The sequence below is a fragment of the Varanus komodoensis genome, unplaced genomic scaffold (assembly GCF_004798865.1).
Source record: "Varanus komodoensis strain SLA01 unplaced genomic scaffold, ASM479886v1 scaffold7_3, whole genome shotgun sequence".
NCBI lineage: Eukaryota > Metazoa > Chordata > Lepidosauria > Squamata > Varanidae > Varanus > Varanus komodoensis.
In genome coordinates this window covers 15,954,282-15,976,892 of record NW_025336480.1, presented here as the reverse complement: position 1 = coordinate 15,976,892, position 22,611 = coordinate 15,954,282, and the positions used below count along the sequence as shown (strand labels likewise).

The following is a 22,611-nucleotide window of genomic DNA, read 5'->3' as shown; positions in this document are numbered from 1 at the left end:
TTTCACTCCCCTGTCATGGTCAGATCACTTCCTGGTGAGGTTTGTGCTCGAGAGTGACCTCTCCCTCTGTAAGGGTGTGGATCCGATTGTGTGGGTCCGCCCCCGGAGCCGGATGGATCCGGATGGATTCCTGAAAGCCCTGGGGGAGTTTCCGGGTGACAAGACTGGTGCTCCTGTCGAGGCTCTGGTCGAACTGTGGAACGGAGAGATGACCAGGGCTGTGGACACGATCGCCCCTAAGCAACCTCTCCCTCCGGGCAGAGTCCGCTCTTCCCCTTGGTATACACCTGAATTGCAGGCGATGAAGTGGGTTGGGAGGCAACTAGAGCGCAGGTGGAGGAAATCATGGGATGAATCTGACCAAATACACTTGAGAGCCCACTATCGGGCCTATGCTGTGGCGGTGAAGGCAGCGAAAAAGAAGTTTTTTTCCGCTTCCATTGCCTCCTCACAATGCCGTCTGGTGGAGCTTTTTCGAGTGGTGCAAGGCCTGGTTTGCCCGGGTCCTAAGGAAGATCTGGTTCCACCCTCAAAGGCCCACTGTGACGACTTTGCCAGGCATTTCAGGGAGAAAATCGCTCAGATTCGTCACGAGCTGGACTCCACTAATGAATCAGAGGTTTCTGGGAAGACGCCAATGCTGCCATCTGGTCCAGAATTATTGGATGAATTTCAGTTATTGCAGCCCGATTATGTGGACAAGGTGCTTGGACGAGTACATCCCACCACTTGCCTATTGGACCCTTGCCCATCTTGGTTAATAAATAATTCCAAGCACGGGATTGGGACCTGGATCTTGGAAGTGGTTAACGCTTCTCTGAGGGAGGGTCGGGTGCCTGCCCCTTTAAAGGAGGCGGTAGTCCGACCGGTCCTGAAGAAAGCGTCACTGGATCCAGAGATGGCCACTAACTATAGACCAGTGGCCAACATCCTGTTTCTGGGCAAGGTGTTAGAGCGGGTGGTGGCGGGACAATTCCAAGCACTCTTGGATGAAACATTATCTGGACCCATTTCAGTCCGGCTTCAGACCTGGGTACGGTACTGAATCTGCCTTGGTTGTCCTGTACGATGGCCTGTGCAGGGAGAAGGACAGGGGGAGTGCATCCCTGTTGGTTCTTCTGGACCTCTCAGCGGCTTTCGATACCATCGACCATGGTATCCTTCTGGATAGGCTAGCGGGATTGGGGGTCGGAGGCACTGCTTTGCAGTGGTTCCACTCCTATCTCAACGGCCGATTCCAGAAGGTAGTGCTGGGGGACTATGGCTCTGCGCCATGGCAGCTATGCCATGGAGTACCACAGGGCTCCATTTTGTCCCCTTTGCTGTTTAACATCTACATGAAACCGCTGGGAGAGGTCATCAGGAGGTGTGGGCTGCGGAATCATCAGTACGCTGATGATACCCAGCTCTACCTCTCGTTTTCCATTAATCCAGGTGAGGCAGTGGCTGTGCTGAACCGGTGCTTGGCCGAGGTAATGGGCTGGATGAGGGCCAATAAACTGAAGCTAAATCCAGACAAGACGGAGGTCCTGTTGGTTGGCGGATCGGGTTTCGGAGAGGGTGGGTTTGACCTGGTCCTGAATGGTGCAACACTCCCTCTTAGGGACAAGGTCCGCAGCTTGGGAGTGCTCCTCGACCCGGAGCTTTCTTTGGAAGCTCAGGTGACAGCGGTGGCGAGGAACGCCTTCCTTCAGCTTCGGCTGATTAATCAGCTGCGCCCCTACCTGGAGTATGACTGCCTGGCGACGGTGACACACGCGCTGGTGACTTCCCGCCTAGACTTCTGTAACGCGCTTTACGTGGGGCTTCCCCTGAAGACAGTCCGAACACTTCAATTGGTGCAAAATAGAGCTGCCAGGTTGCTGACGGGGACAGGGCGTTATGCTCACATGACTCCAGTCCTCCGTCAGCTTCACTGGCTTCCCATTGAAGCCCGGGCCCAATTCAAGGTGTTGATTATGACCTACAAAGCCCTAAACGGCTTGGGTCCTGGCTACCTGAACGAGCGCTTACGTCCGTATATGCCCAACCGCCCCTTGAGATCTGCAGAAGAGGCCCTTCTCCGGGAACCCTCCGTGAAAGAAATTAGGAGGGTAGGTTCTCGGAGGAGGGCTTTCTCTGCGGTGGCGCCCAATCTATGGAATGTGCTCCCCAGAGAGGTCCACCTGGCGCCATCGTTATTTGTTTTTTGGCACCAGGTGAAGACCTTTTTATTTAAACGTCATTTTAATTGTTAACAATATTTACTTATTTATCTGGCCAGGGCGACTTCTTTTCTTTTCTTTTATAACTTTTCTTTTATAACTTCTTTTATATAGTTTATATTTTTTATTTATTTTATATTATTAATTTTAATTTTATATTGTTATTTTTGTATTGTATTGTATTTTATTGTGTTGTAAGCCGCCCTGAGGCTTCAGCAAGGGGTGGCATAGAAATGTTCTAATAATAATAATAATAATAATAATAATAATAATAATAATAGGTCGGAGAGGAGACAGTGTGATCAGATAAAATAGGTCAATCTTCACTTGACGTTTTTTTCCTCTTTGAAACTATGATCAATTCTTAAAGGATATTAGTAAGTTCATCTGAATTGATTCTGTCTCTACAAGACCCTTAGAGGTAAAATTCTGGAGAAGTGGTTTGTGAGTAGTTCCAGAAGATTATCCAGAATGAGATCAGCTTAAGATTTACAAAATTTCATAAGCAAATGTTTCCAAATGCTTTCTTGGGAACTTTCAGTTCCTTGATAAGGAATTACTACACTCAGATTAGCAAAATTAATGCAGTTCTCCAAATGTTCCATTGTGAAATATTATAACCACAAATGAGTCATATATCAAACTACAACTCAGGTGATGCAATGCCTATTTTTTTTCTTTGTTTATTTCTTAGACTTATACCCTGCCTTTTTTTCCTAGAGTTTGAAGCAGCTTACATCATTCTCCTCCTCCAGTTGTCAATCTTATCCTCAAAATAACCCTGTGATGTAGGTTGGGCTGAGAGTCTGTGACTGGCCCAAAGTCACCCCATTGGCTGCCTAGCTGAGTGGGGACTAGAACCCAGATAGCCTGAGTCCCAGACCTGTGCTCTTAACCACACTACATCACACTGGTTCTCAGTTTAAAGAGGCATCTTCAAAAACATTACACGCAGAGTTAATACAAGGTGAATGAAGATCACCTCATGACAATTACAACGCAGGAAAGGTTTTTCTAAGTAAAAACCTATCCTTAGCAGTTAAAAAGCAAATCTGAAGATGGATTACGCTGGTCTACAAATTTTGGGAAATTACTGACCTCTGAGACAAAATGTGGTAATTCTTAAATATTTTGATTAGATGAATTAGAAAAGGAGGTGTCTGATGCTCATGATGCCTCATAACTTCTCAACAAAGTATGGTAGAACAATGAAAATGGTACCACATGGAAGTGTATAAATGTATCTTCACTTTGAGATTAAAGCTTATCACCTAACTGTAATTTATTGTTCTTTTATTGCAAGGTACATTTGTCTTGGTCAGATCTACACATCATACAGTTACACCTGGTGGCTTGTGAAAGTGTCATTGCCTAACATTTCCATGGAACAGTTCCGTGGTATTTTCCCTCAGAAGCCAAGCTGCCTTGAAACTGTGTAAACAACGCAGATAACTTCTGCTACATTTGCGGAGAGGTTACATTTGCATCTCAAAAGTACAGCATGATAGCAGTGGTAAAAAAGGCATCCCACCTATATTTTGGGTGAGTACCCAGAGGAGGGCTTTCTCTGCGGTGGCGCCCCATCTATGGAATGGACTCCCCAGAGAGGTCCACCTGGCGGCGTTGTTATTTGTTTTTCGGCGCCAGGCTAAGACCTTTTTATTTAAAACTTATTTTAATTGTTAAATTATTTGAATTAATAGGATTTTCAATTTTTAGCCAAGAATGCACCAGGAGTTTTTAAACAATTTTTAAAAAATGTTATATTGTTATTATTTATGTATTTATGTATCCTTTGTGAGCCGCCCCAAGGCTTTGTTGCGATGGGGGCGGCATAGAAATGTTTTAAATAAATAAATAAATTAGGTGATCAGGACAAGAGTTGGGCCCTTCATTATTGTTGCATTACATGGGCTACTTATCAGCGTCATTGGCTATGTAAACAAAAAGAAAAAGTCCACACCTTTCGCAGTCCCAATGGTGTGGAGGGAACCCACCAATCATAGTAGTGTCTGCTATTTTTGCATGGTTCCCCCAGTTGCAAAAGGGATCTCAAGAAAGAAGTGGACCATGGAATATCCAAACGTTCCATCCACACTGCACCCCATACCCCATGGTGAGGACTTGCCGATTCCAGATCCACCAGAATCCTACTCGCTAGACTCAGATGATGATAAAGACAATGAGCAGGATGCAGCTGATCTGGGCCGTCAATGTCAGTGGATGAATGTTACATGAAAAACCAATAAATGAATGGAAAGTTATGTTACTGGTATCAATAGAAAGATAAATTTATAACAATTGGTGTGACACCATTCTCATAGCTATAACACATTTTCCAGGATAGTTATGGAGCATAATTGCACATCCCCCTTGTAATTTTGAATTATTTTGATGCAATTTTGATCTGAAGCTGTATCTTGGAAACTGAAGCCAATTAATACTCAGGACTTAAGTTTCCTTTATTAGTGACCCAATTCTGGTAAAACTTAGCTAATTTCTGAGGCTTTCTCCTTGTAGACCAGTGTTACTGGCACCTGAGCACATTATTTCACTTTCTTAAATTGTCCAATTTGTTAAATGGCAGTGATGAGGAGCACTTTTCTTCAGCTTCGGCTGATCCATCAACTGCACCCCCATCTGGATGGGCAGTGCCTGGCAGCAGTGACCCATGCTCTGGTAACTTCCCGATTGAGCTACTGTAATGTGCTTTATGTGGGGCTGCCCTTGAAGATGGTCCGGATACTTCAACTGGTCCAGAATAGAGCTGCCAGGTTGTTAAAAGGGACCGACAGGTATATAACACCTGTCCTTTTCCACTCACACTGGCTACCAGTCGAAGCCCGGGCCCAATTTAAGGTGCTGATGATGACCTATAAAGCCCTAAACAGCTTAGGGCCTGGTTACCAGAAGGAGCATCTCCTTCCATATGTGCCCACCCACCCCTTAAGATCTGGGGCAGACACCCTTCTCCTGGTGCCCTCCCTGAAGGAGATCAGGAGGGTGACTACCCAGAGAGGGGCTTTCTCTGTGGTGGCACCCCAATTGTGGAATTCGCTCCCCAGAGAGGTTTGCCTGGCACCATCACTTTATTCTATTCGGCGACAAACCAAAACCTTTTTATTTTCCCAATGTTTTAAGACCTGACTGTTTTAATTGGGGTTTTATCATCAGCTGAATTTTTAGGAAGCTGTGTTTAAAATGTTTTACATTTTGTACGGTTAAACCATCCCGAGACTTTGGTAATGGGACAGTCTAGAAAAGTTTTAAATAAATAAAAATAAATACAAAATATTGAGATGGCAGATAAAAGCTGGATCCAACTTCATTATGCCACTTATGGAACAGATGTCTCTAGTGGGATAGGACTTCCCTGCCTCTGGAACTCAGTGCACAGCTTTTGACTCTGCTCTAGGTGGGTAGGAATCCCTTTAGAGAAGATTTGGAGTACGCACAGTAATGAGGAAGGAGAGGATAAAGGAGTCTTGTTCTGGCAGTGGTTTCCATTTTGCTGGCAGGAGGAGGAAGTTGGATTCAATTCAAAGCTTATCTGAAAGATATTTCCATATTACAGCGGTGAATTTAAATACGACCTAATTAAAGTGGAAGAAGGTGCAAAAGCAAGACTGCACCTAAACACTAACAAAAACATGACTACAGAAGAATAACAGAATGTTGAAGTCAACTGTAAAGATACTGAAACTGTGAAAGGTTTTGTTTAGCTTGGTTCAATCATCAATCCAAATTATCATAGAATCACAGCAGAATTAGAAGGGATCAGAGGACCATTGGGTCCAGCATTGGGAGTCCAACTTAAACCATCCATCTCAGATAATGGCCCAAACACATCCTGAATGCCTCCAGTGTGGGAGAGCCCACAACCTCCCCAGGTAATTTGTTCTATTGTCGTGCTGCTCTAACAGCCAAGAAGTTCTTCCTGCTATCTAGCCCCACATCTGGCTTCCTGTAACTTGAGCCTGTTATTCCGTGTCCTGCACTCTGGGATGATCAAGACATCCTGGCCTTCCTCTTTGTGGCCACCTTTCAAGTACTTGCAGTGTGCCATCATATCTCCCCTCAGTCTTCTTGAGGCTAAATATGCCCATTTCTTTCAATCTCTCCTCACAGGGCTTTGTTTCCAGCCCTCAGATCATCCTTGTTGTCCTCCTCTGAACCCTTTCTAGCTTCTCTCGTAAACTGTGGGGCCCAGAACCGGGCACACTATTCCAGATGAGGCCTAACCAGCGCTCATTCATAGGGTTACCATAAGTTGGGGATAACTTAGTGACACGTAGCAACAGTTCTCCTGCTTTTCACTTCCTCCAGCTAAATCAGTTGAAGTCAAACAAGATGTCAAATCTATGCAAGCCCCATTTCCTTTAAACTCCCACAGCTTCCAGTAGGGTTTATAGTAAAAAAGGTCCTCATAAGCTTGCAGTCTTTTTCTGCATTGCACAATGCAGAATACAATGAGCAGCAGAAATAGAAAAGATCTAACTTCATCTCTGACCAGTCCAGAATCCTGGCACAAGTCTGATATTCAAAGCACCAGCATTGTAAATAAAGACTTTTCAAGGCAGTTACACTACCTCCCAACAAACAACTTCAGAATACTGACCCATCTTCCTTCTAGATATTAATCTAATTTATAAATGTCTTGCCTCCCTTCAAACACATTTTCATAGATATGTCATTTAATACGTGCCTGAAGATGCTAGAATCTTTGTTGATACAAAGTTCTTTAGATCCGATTAGCAGTAAGGTTTCCAAAATGGAATTTCTTGTGCATTTGACTCCCCGCCCCCTTAAACCTTATGCAGTGCCAATATCTTACACAATACAAGCACATGAACACTAAGTCATATGCAGCTCAAAATGGGTGTTCTTAGCCCTTCTTGTTGTGATTTATAAATGTACCAAATATATTCAATATTATACATAAATAGTTGAGCAGTTTGTGCTCAAAGGCTAGTATAGCGCTCTTGCATGAGAATCCCTTAAAGTATCTGCAATAATCAGTTCGAAAACTGCTGCTGTTAGCATCTTGCATGCTAGCATCTCAACATTTCACCACAAAAATGTTAGCCGTTTCCCAGTTCTGATGTACAACTGATAACGATACAAGGCTCACGGACTCACTTAGCATGCCCCAAACTGAGAAATCATTTTGAAGTTTCAGTAACGGACTGGAAGAACAAATTGAAACTCAATCCAGAAATGACAGTGGTGCTCTTCAAGACAAAAGGTGCATCGGGGAAAGGGATTCATCCTATCTTGAATGTGGTTACACTCACCTTAAAGACTCAGGTTGCACGTCTGAATGTACACCTGGGATGCAGCCCTGAACCTGGCTCAACATGTATTGGCAGTGGCCAGGGGTTTCTTAGCATAGCTGAGTTTGCCAATTGTGCCAGCCATAATCAAAAACACATTTGATGGGAACAGGAGAGAGGCCTTCTTGGTGACCATTCCCAAGCTCTGGAATCCCTTGTCGAGATAACAAGCTAATTCCATTTTTACTTTCTGACTACTGGCAGACATTTTATCCAGCCAAGGATTAACTATTAAGTAGATGGATTTGCTAAAGTCAGTATTGTTTTTCATTTCACTGTGTTTCAATTGATTTGTTTTTATTGTAATTGTAATTTTATATTATATATTGCATTTTACTGCTTTTAGTTACCTTGAGCACTACTTTGTGACAGCGATATAAATGTAATACAAATAACAATACCTAGATACATGGTATTTAAAAGAAGTATCAGCCCCTCTAATCTTCTGCACAGATCTTTGCAGAACTGCACAATGCACAATAAGAATCTGAAACAGAATACAATGCTTTTTCTCCATTGGAATTGCATTAAGTTATGATTTTAGGAAGAACATTTGCATTTTGAAAAATATGAAAAATTATAATTGATTAGATACACTCCCAGACAAAATGTGTAATTTATTTTTCCAACATTACTCTTATCAACACAAACACTGTGGTTAATTTGTCATGTGAAGAACCAAGCTCACATGAATCAGATAAATCAGAAACAGCATATTCTGATGCAAAACAGAATTCTATAGTTTGAAACAGGAAATAGTAGATTGTTACTATGAATTACACTGGTGTCCCTCTGTGCATTTACGTGCCCATCATACAAACCAGCAGCCTACCTCTTTTGAGTTCCATGCAAGGTAGCAGAGGAAGATATACTTACAGCTTGGCCATGACAAAAAAAAAAGCTGAGGGAAGAGTTGCTTACACATTAAAATGTAGTTGTAAATATAAAAAGGTGAAGTGTGACTGCCACAAACACAGATTGTAAGGTAGGCTCTGTAGAGAAATATTTTTAACTTTCTTTCACTTATGTGCACACTTTGTCTTGTTTTGAGAGCAATACTTTAATGCTTCAAAGTTACAATTATCTTCTGGTCAATCCCCCAACTCAGTGAAAACATAGTTAATGTTTTACATGAACATTGCAAAGAATATGCTTGTTTTGAAAGACCCCGATGCATATACTCTGAAGATAAGCAAGACCGAAGAAATAATGTATTTTCAATATTTTCAACAAAGTCAATTAAAAATTGATTTCCACTTATTGTTGAAGTATCAAGAAAGCCAGCAATTCAAAAATAGTGATCAAATGATTTTAAAATCAGATGAAAAAATGATTAAAAGGTTGTATAACTTTCTTTTAGATATGAAAATGGAAGATGAACAAGTTAGAGACTATGATAACTTGGGAACAAAACTTTGGATATAATATTGAGTTACAGAAATGGCAAAAGCTGTGGGAAAGAAATATTAAGGTAACTCTAGCATCTTCACATAAAGAAAACCTTCATAAAATATTTATAGACAGTATCTATCACCAAACAGATTAGCAAAAATGTTTCCAAATATGTCAAATAGGTGTTGGAAATGTAAACACAGACCTGGTACTTTCTATCATTTGTGGTGGACATGTGTTAAGGCAAAAAAATATTGGATTAAAATACAAAAGCGGCTTGAGGAAATGCTGCATAAACCGTTAACATTTAAACCTTAAGTCTTTCTGTTAGGTATTGTTCCTGATAATCTTGATAAGCAAGCTGTATATTTGACTTTACATATAACTACTGCAGTGAGGATTGCATTTGCTCAACATTGGAGAAGCAAAGAGCCACCTAATGAAGAGTTGATTCTAAAAAAGATCTTGGACTGCACGGAGATGGACAGATTGACTTTGTCTTTGAAGGAGAAGGAAGATATGTACTTCTATCAAACTTGGAATATTTTTTATCATTGGTTAGAGAAACGGGACTATGTGTAGAATTGAATATAGTTCTTAAATGTAAAAAAAAAAAAAGAGTGTGATGTCGACTCAGTATATCCGATGTCCTAAATAATTGTTTTTAGTTTGAGAAAATAATAAAATTTGCTTTAATAAAATAGTAAATATAGAACTAAAGCTATAATACAATAACCACTCAAGTTAACCTGTAAAAATTTCATGTGCAATTGACAGAGCCAAATCAATACTTCACTCTTGTCCTTCAAAGATAGTCATGTCTTCCTGTTATTACTGGGTTCAGTCTGAAAACAGAGAATCAGGCTGGGTTTTGATCATGTAAAAAGGAGCAAATGTAAAGGATCAGTTTTCACAGGAAAGATTATTAAAGGACTATGTTCCAATCAAGTGCTGCTTCAAAAACCACAAGAAATTGTTTAATACACTAGCAAAATATTTATTTTTTATAATGACATAACAGAAATGAAAAGATTTCTTTTTGGTGTGCCACAGTAATTGTAGTTAAAGAAAAGACTGGATTAATGGGCTCTTTATACATTTCAATGACAAAAAGGGTTAGCATTAAATTTGAACTGTTCACAATTTAAACAAGTGTAAAACGTATCATAACCACCCCAACATATATATAAAGAATTATAGTTTTAAAATCTATAAAAAGTAAAAAATATACACTCAGAAGATCTAACTCTTATTCAATATTTAATATAAAACTGTAAACATTTATTTACACAAAGAAAATGTGTAGAATAGAAAACTGAGCACCCTTTCAATTGAGTTGTGGGGTCTGTGGAAGCCAGTGGAAGTCGAACAGTGACATTTTCACACCGCCTCACCTGTCCATGACCACTGTCTATAAATAAAGCTGAGGCAGCAGGCTAGGTAAAGCTCAGGGAGCCACCTCTTATTGCTCTTAAGCTGCAGCAAATGGAAAGCCGAAGTGCATATATTCATGTATGAACTGCTACAAGTGACTGAAGGACAGCACTTAACCTTTCCCCACCCAGCCTTCATGCTCAATGATAACTGAACAGCACATTAATATTGTTCCACCAAGGCTGTATTTTAAGGAGCTGAACAATTACAGATGGACAGGAACCAAAGGGCTGTTGTGTGTACTAGAATTAAAAAAAAAAAAATTAAACCCAAGTTTTAAAAGATTTGTTCAAATATTCTAGTCCAAAGTAGTCTATTCCAATTTGCTTAATGTTATATCTGAACAGAAGTTAAAATGTATAAACCTGCAGTTGACAAAGCCCTATGTAACTACAATAAAGTTAGGGGGGGCATCAGTCTCTTAGTGGACATCAAATTCTTACTGTAGCATTAGAAATTTAAAATGTGGTATTTTCTTTTAACCTAAATTCTTATTGGGAAATCAATCTAGAATTTAATACTCAAATTCCATAAAACCTGTTATTTTTCAGTGTGCCAAAGGGGGGAAATCAGTAGAACCAAGACAGCTAAGAACTATGAGGTCCCACGTACCTCCAATAAGAAAAAGAAGGCACACTGGTGCAAAATTCCCCAACATTTACAAAATGAGTACAATTACTTCTGACTTCCCCCCACCCAAACTTTCCCTGGCCAAAAAAAAGCAGCTATGAAGAGTCGAAGGAGATTTTTCTGCTGACATTCATCTTGGACCAATTCTTTGATTAAGCCAAGCTCATTGAAACAACTTAATTCAACTGCTGACTTACGGAAAGGATTAGTAAATTCAACTATAATCTAATTTACTTACAATGTCAGTAACACCTATTTTTCATTCATTAAATTAAGCACCTCTTAGAAAATATACAAGTAATGCAAATTACTTCAGTTTGGACATTCAGCAGTGGAACCACTCGTCAACATGCAGCTTTCACCATTTATTCCCCATCAACAGTTCATCAAGATACAATACAAAAATCTGTTTAGCACAGCATATGAAACTTGCTCATGGGTGGCAAGTACATAAAACAAAACCAACGGGAAAGATTAAATACAAAAAGTAGTGTTAAAGCAGATTTTTTTTCCAAAGTGCAGATTTGAGGAAAAACACTGCAGATACAGTAAAATATGATCTCTTTCCTATGGATTTACCATTCCCCTCAAAATATCCCAAACTTAAATTTTCACACTTTTCTTGTGCAGAAACGCTCTGAATATGCCATATGTGAAGGAAATTTTGTGATTCTGTTGTAGATGTGATGAATTAAGGATTCTTATAGCAAGAGGTAAATAGTTCTGTTCATTAAAGAACAAAACCAAACCCAGAGTAGGGAACAGAGAGGTATCTGTGCATCTAAAACAACTTTCAAATTTATTACCTTTAAAAACTAAAGGTTAAGGCAAAAGGTGGCTTGTTGGCAAGCAGAAGATTTTTTTTTTTTTTGGTAAAACATTAAGAACAATTCTCTTTTTCTTGCCCTGTATGGGACTGACCCAACTCATCCATGAAGACATCTCCATGGACCATGATGAAATAGCAGCATCTGCTTTGCTGGAAATTAGTCTACATATTTATAAAGAGAGCAAGTCACTGTTCTTCCCCAAAGGGTGGGGCAATCTCACAATGGAACAACCTTTATTAAAGTACTATGCCTCACCCAGCTTCCTGTGCCATTATTGCAGCTTTTCATGTTAGTAACTTTCAAGGCACAAGGCTTGCTTCACATACTCAACCAAAAGAAAGAGAGATTCTGTTCTTATTGGTACAGCATGTGTGTGACAACAAAGACATTGTTAATTATAAATGGCCTCTGAATTAGAGAGGATGAATTCAACTCTCTTTTAATAAATGCTGGAAAGGAGATTGAAAAAGTGCACACAGTTGATTTTAAGTCCGATTCTCCAATTTTAAAAAATCCTCTAAAAATCAAGCGCTCAACCTCCCTCCACAGCAGAGTGCAAACTGCTTAGCTTAGTAAGCGATAAGCCAATTAAGACTGAGGCCCCTAGTTTAAGTCTACAGGAACCTACCACTGGACATGTTTTAACACTTGACAACTGACAGCACAGATAGCCATTAGTGATTACTGACAACGCTCACATTTTGTTTGCTGAGAATGCAGGCACACAGATCACTGTTGACCAGAAGACTGTCCTCTCAAAATGAGAGAAGATCCTGCAAAGGAACAAGGGTTGCACATTCTTTCCTCATAAAAAGTTGGTATGGTGTTACGTTCACTACTTAGTGGGCCAAATTAGCATTAAAAAATCTGTCAAGTAGTAGTTGCAGGAAAGATTACTTTAACACTGAATATATATATGGAGTCTTTGATGCTGGCTTAACTTTCTGCACCACCGCTGCATGGGTTTGCACTTAAATCTTCAAAATGCAAAACACTGTTAAAAGTGAAATTTCTGAAGGGCTGGCTGGGAAGTACACCAAACTAATAGAGAATATTTTCATGTGCAGTGTTCCAGACACGCTAAAACAACAACCAAGTTATTTCCTAGCAAATTGGTGCATCCTTCTCATGCTGTTAAACCCAGAAGGTAGCAGCTCCAATACATTCCCACTAGTACCTGTGAATCTTCTTAATGCCACAGGTATTTGGTCCAAAGATAGTTTGTAATTAAAAAAATATTCATGGAGGGAAACCCCAACCGCATTTTAATGATTCGCTAACAACTCATCCAGATCATTCATCCACTCTTCTGAAGTCCGGTTTTTCAACAAGGTGTCTATGAGATCTGTATCTCCGGGTAAGCTCTGTAGTCCATTGCCTCCAGATGGACTGTTGTAGGCAAACGGCATGTCCTGACTGGCTGTCCTCACTGGATAACCCTGACTACAGTGCAGATTAGTTCTGTTGGGCAGTTGCTGACTCTGATTCTGGCTGAAAGAAGTCAGATCTGGGACAGCTTGACTCATGCCTGGCAAGACCTGTTGTGATGGGACTGGCTGCTGGGAGGATGAGTTTGTCCTCTGCTGGGCACCTATGGATGACAGCATCTGTCCAGAGACAGCTGAGTTCATAGAGGCCATTGGCCTGCTGGTGTTGAGGCTTACCTGAGGCATCCCTTGCGCAAACTGCTGACTGGTCAACTTTAGATGAGTCTGTTGCATATGGAAAGTGGAGCTGGCAGTAAATGTCCCTAAACCAGTATTTCCTTGTGCCTGGTTGTTCATGTTGGAAATACCTTGGTGTTGCCAGGAGGGATTTTGGGTCCCAAGAGCTGTTGGCATTCTTGCCATCTGGGGCTTGGATAGTGTAGGATTCAGTGCTCCTTTACTGTGTGGCTGAGAAATGTTTGTGTTTCCTAAGGTACTCTGTCCATATCCAGCAGGAAGAGTAGTGCTCTGAGCCAAATTGGGTTGTCTTTGCATCTGTGGCTGTCCATTGGCACTTGGATTCGCATGCTGTGGAACCATCTGTGTCATACTTGATGCCATGTTGTACAAACTACTTCGCTGAATGTTCTGCATGCCAGGATACTGAGTTACTCCTCTATCCTGCTGACTGCTGCTTGTTGAAACAGAACTATGCCCAGTTCCAATCTGAATCATGTTCTGGGACTGAGAAAACATGCGTGGACTACTGGAGTTGGACTGGCCTAAATTATTCACCCCTGCCATTGCTGGAGATGAGCCTGTAATACAAAATGAGATTTTTAACACTGCTGTTAGTAAGAATTGGTTCAACACCTGTCATCAGTTTAGGCACATTACACATACACTGCAGCATGCAGCATTTTGTAACTATATTTAGGATTCATTGGCTTAGGTCCTCACAAGTGTTGGCAGGAGGGGAAAGGCAGAAGGTGACTTCCCCACCTGCTTCCCCCCTACCTCGTATCAACCCCTGAAAAGCCTCTCCTGGCTAATGGGAACTTTCTTGAATGTGCAGAGATTTGATGTGGGTGGCTGGGATGCAAGGGGGGGGGGTCAACTGAAGATTAAGCAGAGGCAGCTTCCATGCTTCTTTCCTTGAATCATTTCATTTGTGCCATTTAACAACTCCTTGGTAAACAAATTCATACCTCACAAGACTGACAACCAAGCACAGTAATAAGGACTGTTTCATAAACTGGAGTATTTGGGAGGACAGCTCAAGACTGCCATCTATGCATATTGAGAATTCTGCTCCAACTACAACTCTAGCAATTTAAATTTATTCCAGATACAAGATTGATTCAAACTGTCACATTCCTCTACATGTGAGCCAAGACACTCTTGGCTATGCTAGCACTCATATTCATGTAGGAAAGTGTTATTGTTTATGGACTGTTTACGGATATGGCTGCAATGATTTCCATGACCATGACAGATATTTTTTCAGCTGCTCCAATAATGGAATTTTCTAAAGCTGTATTAGTGTAGAACTATTTTATCCTGTGTTTACTCACAAAAATGTGCCAAAGAACAGGTTAGGAGTGTGGTGAATGTCCCACAATGAGAAAAGCACCTGTGTGAACCAGTCCTTACCTATTAAGACATGTTGGATGGTATTCAATGGTTATGGAGGCAGAAGGCAACTCATGCAACCAGTATTTCTCCCCTGGTTTCAGGCCCCTGTACCCCCTGAAAATCCTCTCCAGAGGGATGGTGGTCTTTCCTGAACAGTGGGGGCTGTGTCATATGAGGTTGCAATGGGATCACAGAACTGCCTAATATCATGTAGTGGGATCACTGGCACACAATCCCTCTGCCTGATTTTTGAGCAATTCCCTCTTCCCAATGCAACCCTAAACAGCACAGCCTTCCTCTGTTCAGAAGCCTCCATCCTCTGGAGAGGGTTTTGTGTGGAGCAAGGGACTGCCAGGGAAGAAGGGAAACAGAAGCTACCTTCTGAACACAGCCCAGGAACTTCCTGGTTATGAAATATTCATATTTTAACCCTACTGGAAAACAGGAAGGGACTAAAACATTAATGGTGAATGCAAAACAGCAATGAGAGAAGACAACATTTACTGGGGCATTGGTGCTACTTTAGTAGTAGTGGAGAACGAAGCAGTCTGAGACCAGGACAACCTACTCTGTTATATACCAGCAGAAGCATTTATTAGCACCCAACAAATGCCTCTCAATGGCTTTAATTATCATTGGCTACAATATCCTTCTGGACAGGCTATCTGGCTAGGAACTGGAGGCACTGCATTGTAGTAGTTCTGCTCCTACTTAGCTGATTTCAGAATGTGGTGCTTGGATAGTTACACCATGAGATGCTTCTATTTGCATGAAAAAGCTGTAGAAGGTGATCTGGAAATATGGAGTGAGGTGTCACTAATATGCAGATGACACCCAGCTTCACTGCTTCTTTTTATCAAATTCAGATGAGGCAGTGGGTATTCTGAACCAACAACTGGGTATGGAATGGACTGGATGAAGGCCAATAAACCAGAATCCAATCCAGACAAGATGGAGGTACTGTTAAATGAATGGCTTGTCTGGCTGGCTAACTGAAGGTCAACCTCTTTTGGAGAAAGCTGCATCCCTCCTGAAGGATCAGGTTCATCATTTGGGATTGTTCTTGGATGCAGCATTGTCACTAGATTGTGAGCCGCCCTGAGGCTTCGGTGAATGGGGAGGCATAGAAGTTCCCTAAATAAATAAATAAATAAATAAATAAATAAATAAATAAATAATTAATTAATTAATAGATGTACAGGTACTAGCATCTGGGCAGCTCCAGGCCTCCACCTGGTGGCCAGACCCAGGGCAGTCACCACAGTACTTGACCCTTCTGAAGCTCCCAGCCTTCTGAGTGCCAGCTGGGAACTGGCTCTTCCCCCTAGTGGCAGCCTCAGTAATGCAGGTCTTCCTGCTCGCTGTGCTTCAATTCCTGTACATTGCTGGACCCTTGCTGCACCTGGTTCCTGTTATCCCTCCCTGCTTCCTGCCTTGCCGCTCCTGAATCTTGTCCAGTTATCTTGCCTTAAGGTACCTGCTCCTTGCTCTGTTGTCTTAATGTTTCTTGATGCTTGTTCATGACTGCATCCTTGTCTCACTGTGTTATTGAGACAAAAAAAGCCAATCCTGGGTCTCCATCTCTTCAAATTTCTTGGCTTACTTCACATTAAAGTTTAGTTGCTTACGATAGTACAAAAGAGCTTTAGTTAGTGTTCCCCTGACAGTCTGCTTTCATGACGCTAAGGAATTTCCCTTTCTGATATTAAGATGGCACAAGGAACATCTGCAGCCTTGAACGTTCCTTATCAGCCATTGTTTCTGCAGGCAAAAGGCAGTCATGAGCCTATGCTTTGATCCCAGACCTTGGCCATCCAGACAGAAATACTTCTTACTAGCTCACTGTACTATATTATTTATCAGCACCTGTGAAAATAGTATCAAAACCATTCTAGTAATCATATCTTTTAATTATGTAGAATGCTGTATGCATGCACCGAATACCATAAGTTTTTAATCTATAAAAGGTAGCCACCTCCTTTGTCCTCTTGTTCACACTACTTTCAAGTGGGATTCTGCTGTTTCTGTCTAAACCCAGCTGATTGGAATCCTGCCATGCACAAGTCCCTGCTATATGGAGTTAGAGATTTGCTGCTAAATGTTTTGAAAGTCTAGCTAGCACAGTTATGTCCTCCTGGTTTCTGACTTCAACCTGTTACTTGACTACAACCCTGCCCCTGACATTACTATGGACATTACTCTGTGTTTAGACCCTGCCTTGCCTTAAGTTCTGTTGCCTGGGTCCTGGCACCTCTGCTTTACTCCTGCCACATCCAGAGCACTTTTTATCCGCTTAGACTGATATGGACAGGGATTGCTTACAGTTATCCATTCTTGAGGAACCTCTCAGTTAGGTTATTGCAATGTGTTATACTTGGGACTGCCTTTAAAAAGAGTCATGAAAATTCAGCTGGTTCAAAGCAGGGTAGCAGGATTGTGAACGGGGACTGGCCCACACAATCCTATTAGGCCAGTATTGTACCATTTGCACTGCCTGCCAGTCCATGTCTGGACCCAGCTCAAAGCACTGATATTAACAATCAAAGCCCTCAACAGCTTGGGACCAGGTTACCTGAAGGATCATCCCTTCCCATGTACCTCTGCCTGGACCCTACAATCATCCTCAGTGGTTCCTCTGTAGGGAGACCCTGCCAAGGCAGAGCCTTTTTTGCTGTGGAATCTGACGTGAGGAGAGACTCCTCTGTCACCTACAACGTGCTCTACTTGGCAACATCCTTTCAGGCATTTTAGTCTTTCGGCTTGTTTTGAATTTGTTACTATATTTTAAATCTTTGTGCTGTTAGGTTTTATTTTGTTTTTTTATTTTTTACTCATACCATAGTGTTAAACTTTAAAAAAGTTAATCTGTATAATTTATTTTGTGGTGTTTTATACTTTGCATTGTGAACCACCTAGTTAGCTTAAGCTATTTGGCAGTATGAAGATGTAATATGTTTGAAATCAGGAACTGGAGAAGCTGTTGCACAGAAAAAGAAGCACTATACAAAACCTTTGTTCGCATGACTGTGAACAACCACCAAACAAGGGGAAGGAGTGTGTACAGAGTGGTAGCTAGGTGGACCTTTGCTCTGATCTCACATGGCTTTTCCTCTGTGCTTATGTTCTTATGAGAGAAAAAAGCAACAGGTCATAATTCAGGGATGAATTCAAATGAACATTCAAGTGGTAATTATTCTTAGTTCACAGCCACTGTATGCTCATATTGAACAGTTAGCCTAGACAGACTCAATGGATGGCAGAAAATTTTCAACAAATGAATAACAACATGGGAAGAGCCAGTGTGGTGGTTAAAAGCATGGGACTGGAACTCAGGCGTTCTGGGTTCTAGTCCCCACTCAGCCATGGAGCCCACTGGGTGACTTTGGGCCAGTCACAGACTCTCAGCCCAACCTACCTCACAGGGTTGTTGTGGGGATAAGATGGAGGAGGAGAATGATGTAAGCTGCCTTGAGCCCTTTGTAGGAAAAAGGCAGGATATAAATCGATAAATAAATAAATAAATGTACAATCACTATATGAAAGAATATGTTAATTCAGTTTTCCTGAGTTCCCCGTATAATAAAATTATGGGCATTTGCGCCAATCCTGGTACTGCCCAAAGTAACATGACTAAATCAGAACATTTACTATTACAACAGCATCAGTTTTTCTTTTACCTTAGCAGAGCTTTACTATTGAGGCAGCTTTGATTATTGGGCATTATAGAAATATAGTAAATAAATGAAATGAAATAGTGTTCAGGTAAAAATATGCCCAACATGCATGTGCACTGAAGCAGATGTGATTCCTCAGTGACTTTTGTGAAATGCAACATTTAAACTCAAGAACTTAAAACCAGTGTGAAGGAATAAGAATCCATCTAGATTAATGGACACCATACAAATGTTAAACAAAAACTTGATGCAAAACAACATTTTAAAATGAACTAATATCACATTCAGAAAATGTGAAGGAACTGTGCTAGCAGTTCCCTTTTCCCAGGGAATCTTTTGCAAGTCAACCCCATAGGATTATTTACCTGTGAACTGTCCAACCTGCTGTTGGTATGGATTCTGTGTCTGATCTTGGTACTGAGGGGGTGGACGAGTGAGATGTCTCTGGAGTTGTTGCTCCTGATGGCGTCTTTGCTTCTCCTAAAAAAAAGGGGTGATATAAAGGTGTTACATGGACTAACCCAAATTTCATCACACATAATTTCCCTCTGTACTCAGCAAGGCTTGTAAAGGTTAAATTTATTTATTTACATTTTTATACTGTCCATTAACTCATGCTCTCTGGGCTGTTTACACCATTTCAATATGCTAACACAGTTTAAAATATTATTTGTGTTAGCATATTTTAAAGTACATTTAAAAGAGAATAAAATCAAAGTAGTAACCAAGATAAAAGTCAGCAGTAGTGCAAAGATTTAAGAATGCACTAACACATTTTTTAACAATAAAAGAGCTAAAAAGTCTAAGAAAACTAACAAATTTTCAACTGGTGCTGAAAGACCACAAGGTAGGCATCAGGTGGGTATCTCTGGAGAAGTCATTGCATGACCAGGGATCCACCCCTGAAAAGACTGTCCCCTTAGTAGCCACCTGCTTCACCTCTCATTCAGTGGGGGCACTGAGAGAAGGGCCACTAAGGATGATCTTAGCATCTGAGCACACGTATTTGGAAGGAAGTGATTCTTCAGGAAGCTAGGCTATGAGCTGTATGATGCTTCGCAAGTTAGTACTAGCAGCCTGAGTCTGACCTGGAAATAGATTGGCAGCCAATGCAAATTATACTGCTATAAGAGTCAATGATTTGGCTATCCTAGTTTGAGTAGCAATCCAAAGAGAAAGATGAATGGTACTAGGAAAATGCAATTTCTTTCTATGTAAGAAAATCAAATGCAATGCTCTGCTCTTTTAAACAGAACAGAATGGATTTTAAAATGTTGTGCTGAGGCAGAGGGAAAGGAGAATATCAATATAATAGTGAGCCACAGTCAATCTTAAAGTGATATTCCTAGGAAGAGTTTGAGAAAAGAATTTATAACCCAGATAGAAGAGAATGGAACTCCCTTTCTGCTGCCATTCTTTCAAGATTATTGTGCTGGTTCTAGCGTCAAAGAGTAGAGTTGAATAAAATGTTGAACCTAATAAAAATGTTGGAGTACTGGTCCTAAAACTGAACCCTGTGGAAACGGTGTTACATCTCCCCAGTCTGAGAAGGTGCCCCTGAAGAGCACTCTGTGGATGCAATTTCGTAGCCAGCTGTGGATCCTCCTGATCATTTTCCATCTAGCCTACTTTTAGCTAGCATGCTGATTAGAAAGTCATTGGGCACTTTGTCAAAAGCTTTACTAAGATACATTATCTCCACAGTATTCCCACAGTCCAAAAGAGAGGTTACCTGATCAAAAAATGAGATCAGATTAGTTGGGCAGGATTTGTGTTTGGGAAGTTCATGCTTGCTTCTAGTAATCACTGCACTGTCTTCAAGATACTTCTTCATCAACAATGACTTCTTCATTATCTGTTCCAGAACTTTCCCAGGAACTGATATCAGACTAACTGGCCTGTAGTTCCCAGGAACCTCTTTTTGCCCTTTTTAAAGATGGGGACAACATTAACCTTCCTCCAGTCATCTGGCACTTTACCCATCCTCCATTATTTCTCGAAGAAAATAGACAGTGATTCTGAGAGTTCTTTTAGTACTCTAGGATGCAGTTGATCAGGCCCTGGAGATTTGAATTCAAAAACATTAACTGTTCCTTGGCCATTTGTTTATTAATCTTAAGATTTAATCCTGCTCCTTCAGTCTGTATGTTTTTTCTGGGGGATGGTCATAGACCTGTTCTTGGGAAAAGACTGAGCCAAAGCAGAAATTGAGCACTTTGGTCTTTTGACATCTGATATCCATTTGCCTTCCTCACTAAGAAGTTGAATGACCTTTTCTTTTTGATGGAACTGTAATTGTGTCTTTAGAATTTCTTCTTTTAAATATGTCCACCTATATTGAACTCTGTTTTAATTTAGATTCACTTGCCTTGAACCTTACTTATCCTTGTTTTGACATTACTAAAATCAGCTTTCCCAAAATCCAGAGTATAGTTTTTGCTTCCTTTAAAATCAAAAACTCAAGTAGGATGTGGCCACTTTAACACAGAGGCCCCACAACTTACACTGTACCCAGGTTGCTTGAGTCCCAGTTCCATGCTCTTAACCACTACACCACACTGGCTCCTTAAGAATTTGTTGGAGCAGTCACTTGACAGATTTGTCTCCCAAGAGATATCAAGGGTCAAGTCCTTCATTACTATCACATCACATTTTTTTGAAATAGGTGCAATTTGCTTATTAAAAGTTTCATTCTCATATTTCTGAGTCAGTAGTAGACTCCAACTATCACGTTACTTTTACCCCTTGATATATTTTGACCCAGAATCTCTTGATGGAGCTACCAGGCTCATCGTCCTGTATTTCTGCACAGAGATAAGAATTTTTAACATATAATGTGACTCTACCTCTCTTATGATTTCTTATCTTCTTTTTGAACAAGTTACAGCCTCAATTCCTATATTCTAGTCATTGGAATAATTCACCATGTTTCAGTAATGCCTACCAAATCATATTTGCTTTCAAGTACAATTTCATTTTGTTTATTTCCCATAGTCTGGGCATTAGAGTATAGACACTGAGGCCCATGTGCTTTATTGTCAGGTTTCTTTCCTACATTATTGTGAAGATTATTTTGGGGTGCTACTAGAGCTCTTCTCTCTTTTGTGGTACATAAGCTTTTATTCAACCCATGAGTTGTGGAATCAAACCAGTCAGTCCTAGAGATCAACCCTGACTGCTCTTTAGAAGGCCAGATACTGAAGATGAAACTCAAATACTTTGGCCACCTAATGAGAAGGAAGGAATCACTGGAAATGACCATGATACTGGGAACGATTGACGGCAAAAGAAGAAGAGAATGGCAGAGAATGAGGTGGCTAGATGGAGTCAGTGTGAGCTTAAGTGGACTCTGGGGCATGGTGGAGGACAGGAAGGTCTGAAGGAATGTTGTCCATGGGGTCGCGATGGGTCGAACGTGACTTTGCAACTAACAACAACAAAGGTTGCAGTGATGTGTGGCCAAGGCTGCACCAACAAACTATGGTTTATTAACTACAAACCATTCAGAGAACATATGATTTGTGAACTTTGGGTTGCTTAAAGCATGGGTTGTCATTACATGTGTCTGCAGTAGCATAGGCTGTTCATGGGCTGCTTCACTAGGCTATAGAAAGAGTGCCAAGAGTGGTAAAAGCCAACAACAGACAGTCTATGTACCAGTGATATAGTACTTCAAAAGCATTTGAGATACTGGTAGGAAGCAGGCAAAGGAGGAGGGAAGCAAACAATCCAGGGGTTAAGAAAACAAACCACAGTTTGTTTGACCATCTGCCAGATAAAACTATGGGTTTAAATAAAGCATAAGTTAGCATTACGTGTGAACCAGGTGGGCATTTTGAAAGAGTCAAACAATGCTTCATCTCACATGAACCTAATCAAGGGGAATAACAACGGTGGTTAATTTTGAGGAGGCTGATTCAACATGTTGATGCATGGTAAAAAAATTATTTTTGTATTCCAACAGTGAGTATGCTATATCTCTATTCATTATTTTCAGAGAAAGCATATTAGCACACTACTAGAAAGATTCAGAAAGGAGGTATAGGAATCTA

The 22,611-nt window shown here is 40.9% G+C and overlaps 1 protein-coding gene across 2 annotated transcripts in view; it reads right to left on the bottom strand.

The window, feature by feature from the left end:
• Window positions 1-9,905: 9,905 nt before the first annotated feature.
• The window catches only part of MAML1 (mastermind like transcriptional coactivator 1), a 30,175-nt gene continuing 17,469 nt past the window's right edge, over window positions 9,906-22,611 (bottom strand). For both annotated transcript variants that reach the window (XM_044454106.1, XM_044454107.1), the window contains exons 4-5: window positions 18,925-19,039; window positions 9,906-14,068 (exon numbers count right to left, since the gene is read on the bottom strand). In XM_044454106.1, coding sequence (XP_044310041.1) covers window positions 13,089-14,068; window positions 18,925-19,039 — 1,095 coding nt within the window. In that variant the 3' untranslated portion in view covers window positions 9,906-13,088. The remainder of the gene's footprint in view (window positions 14,069-18,924; window positions 19,040-22,611) is intronic.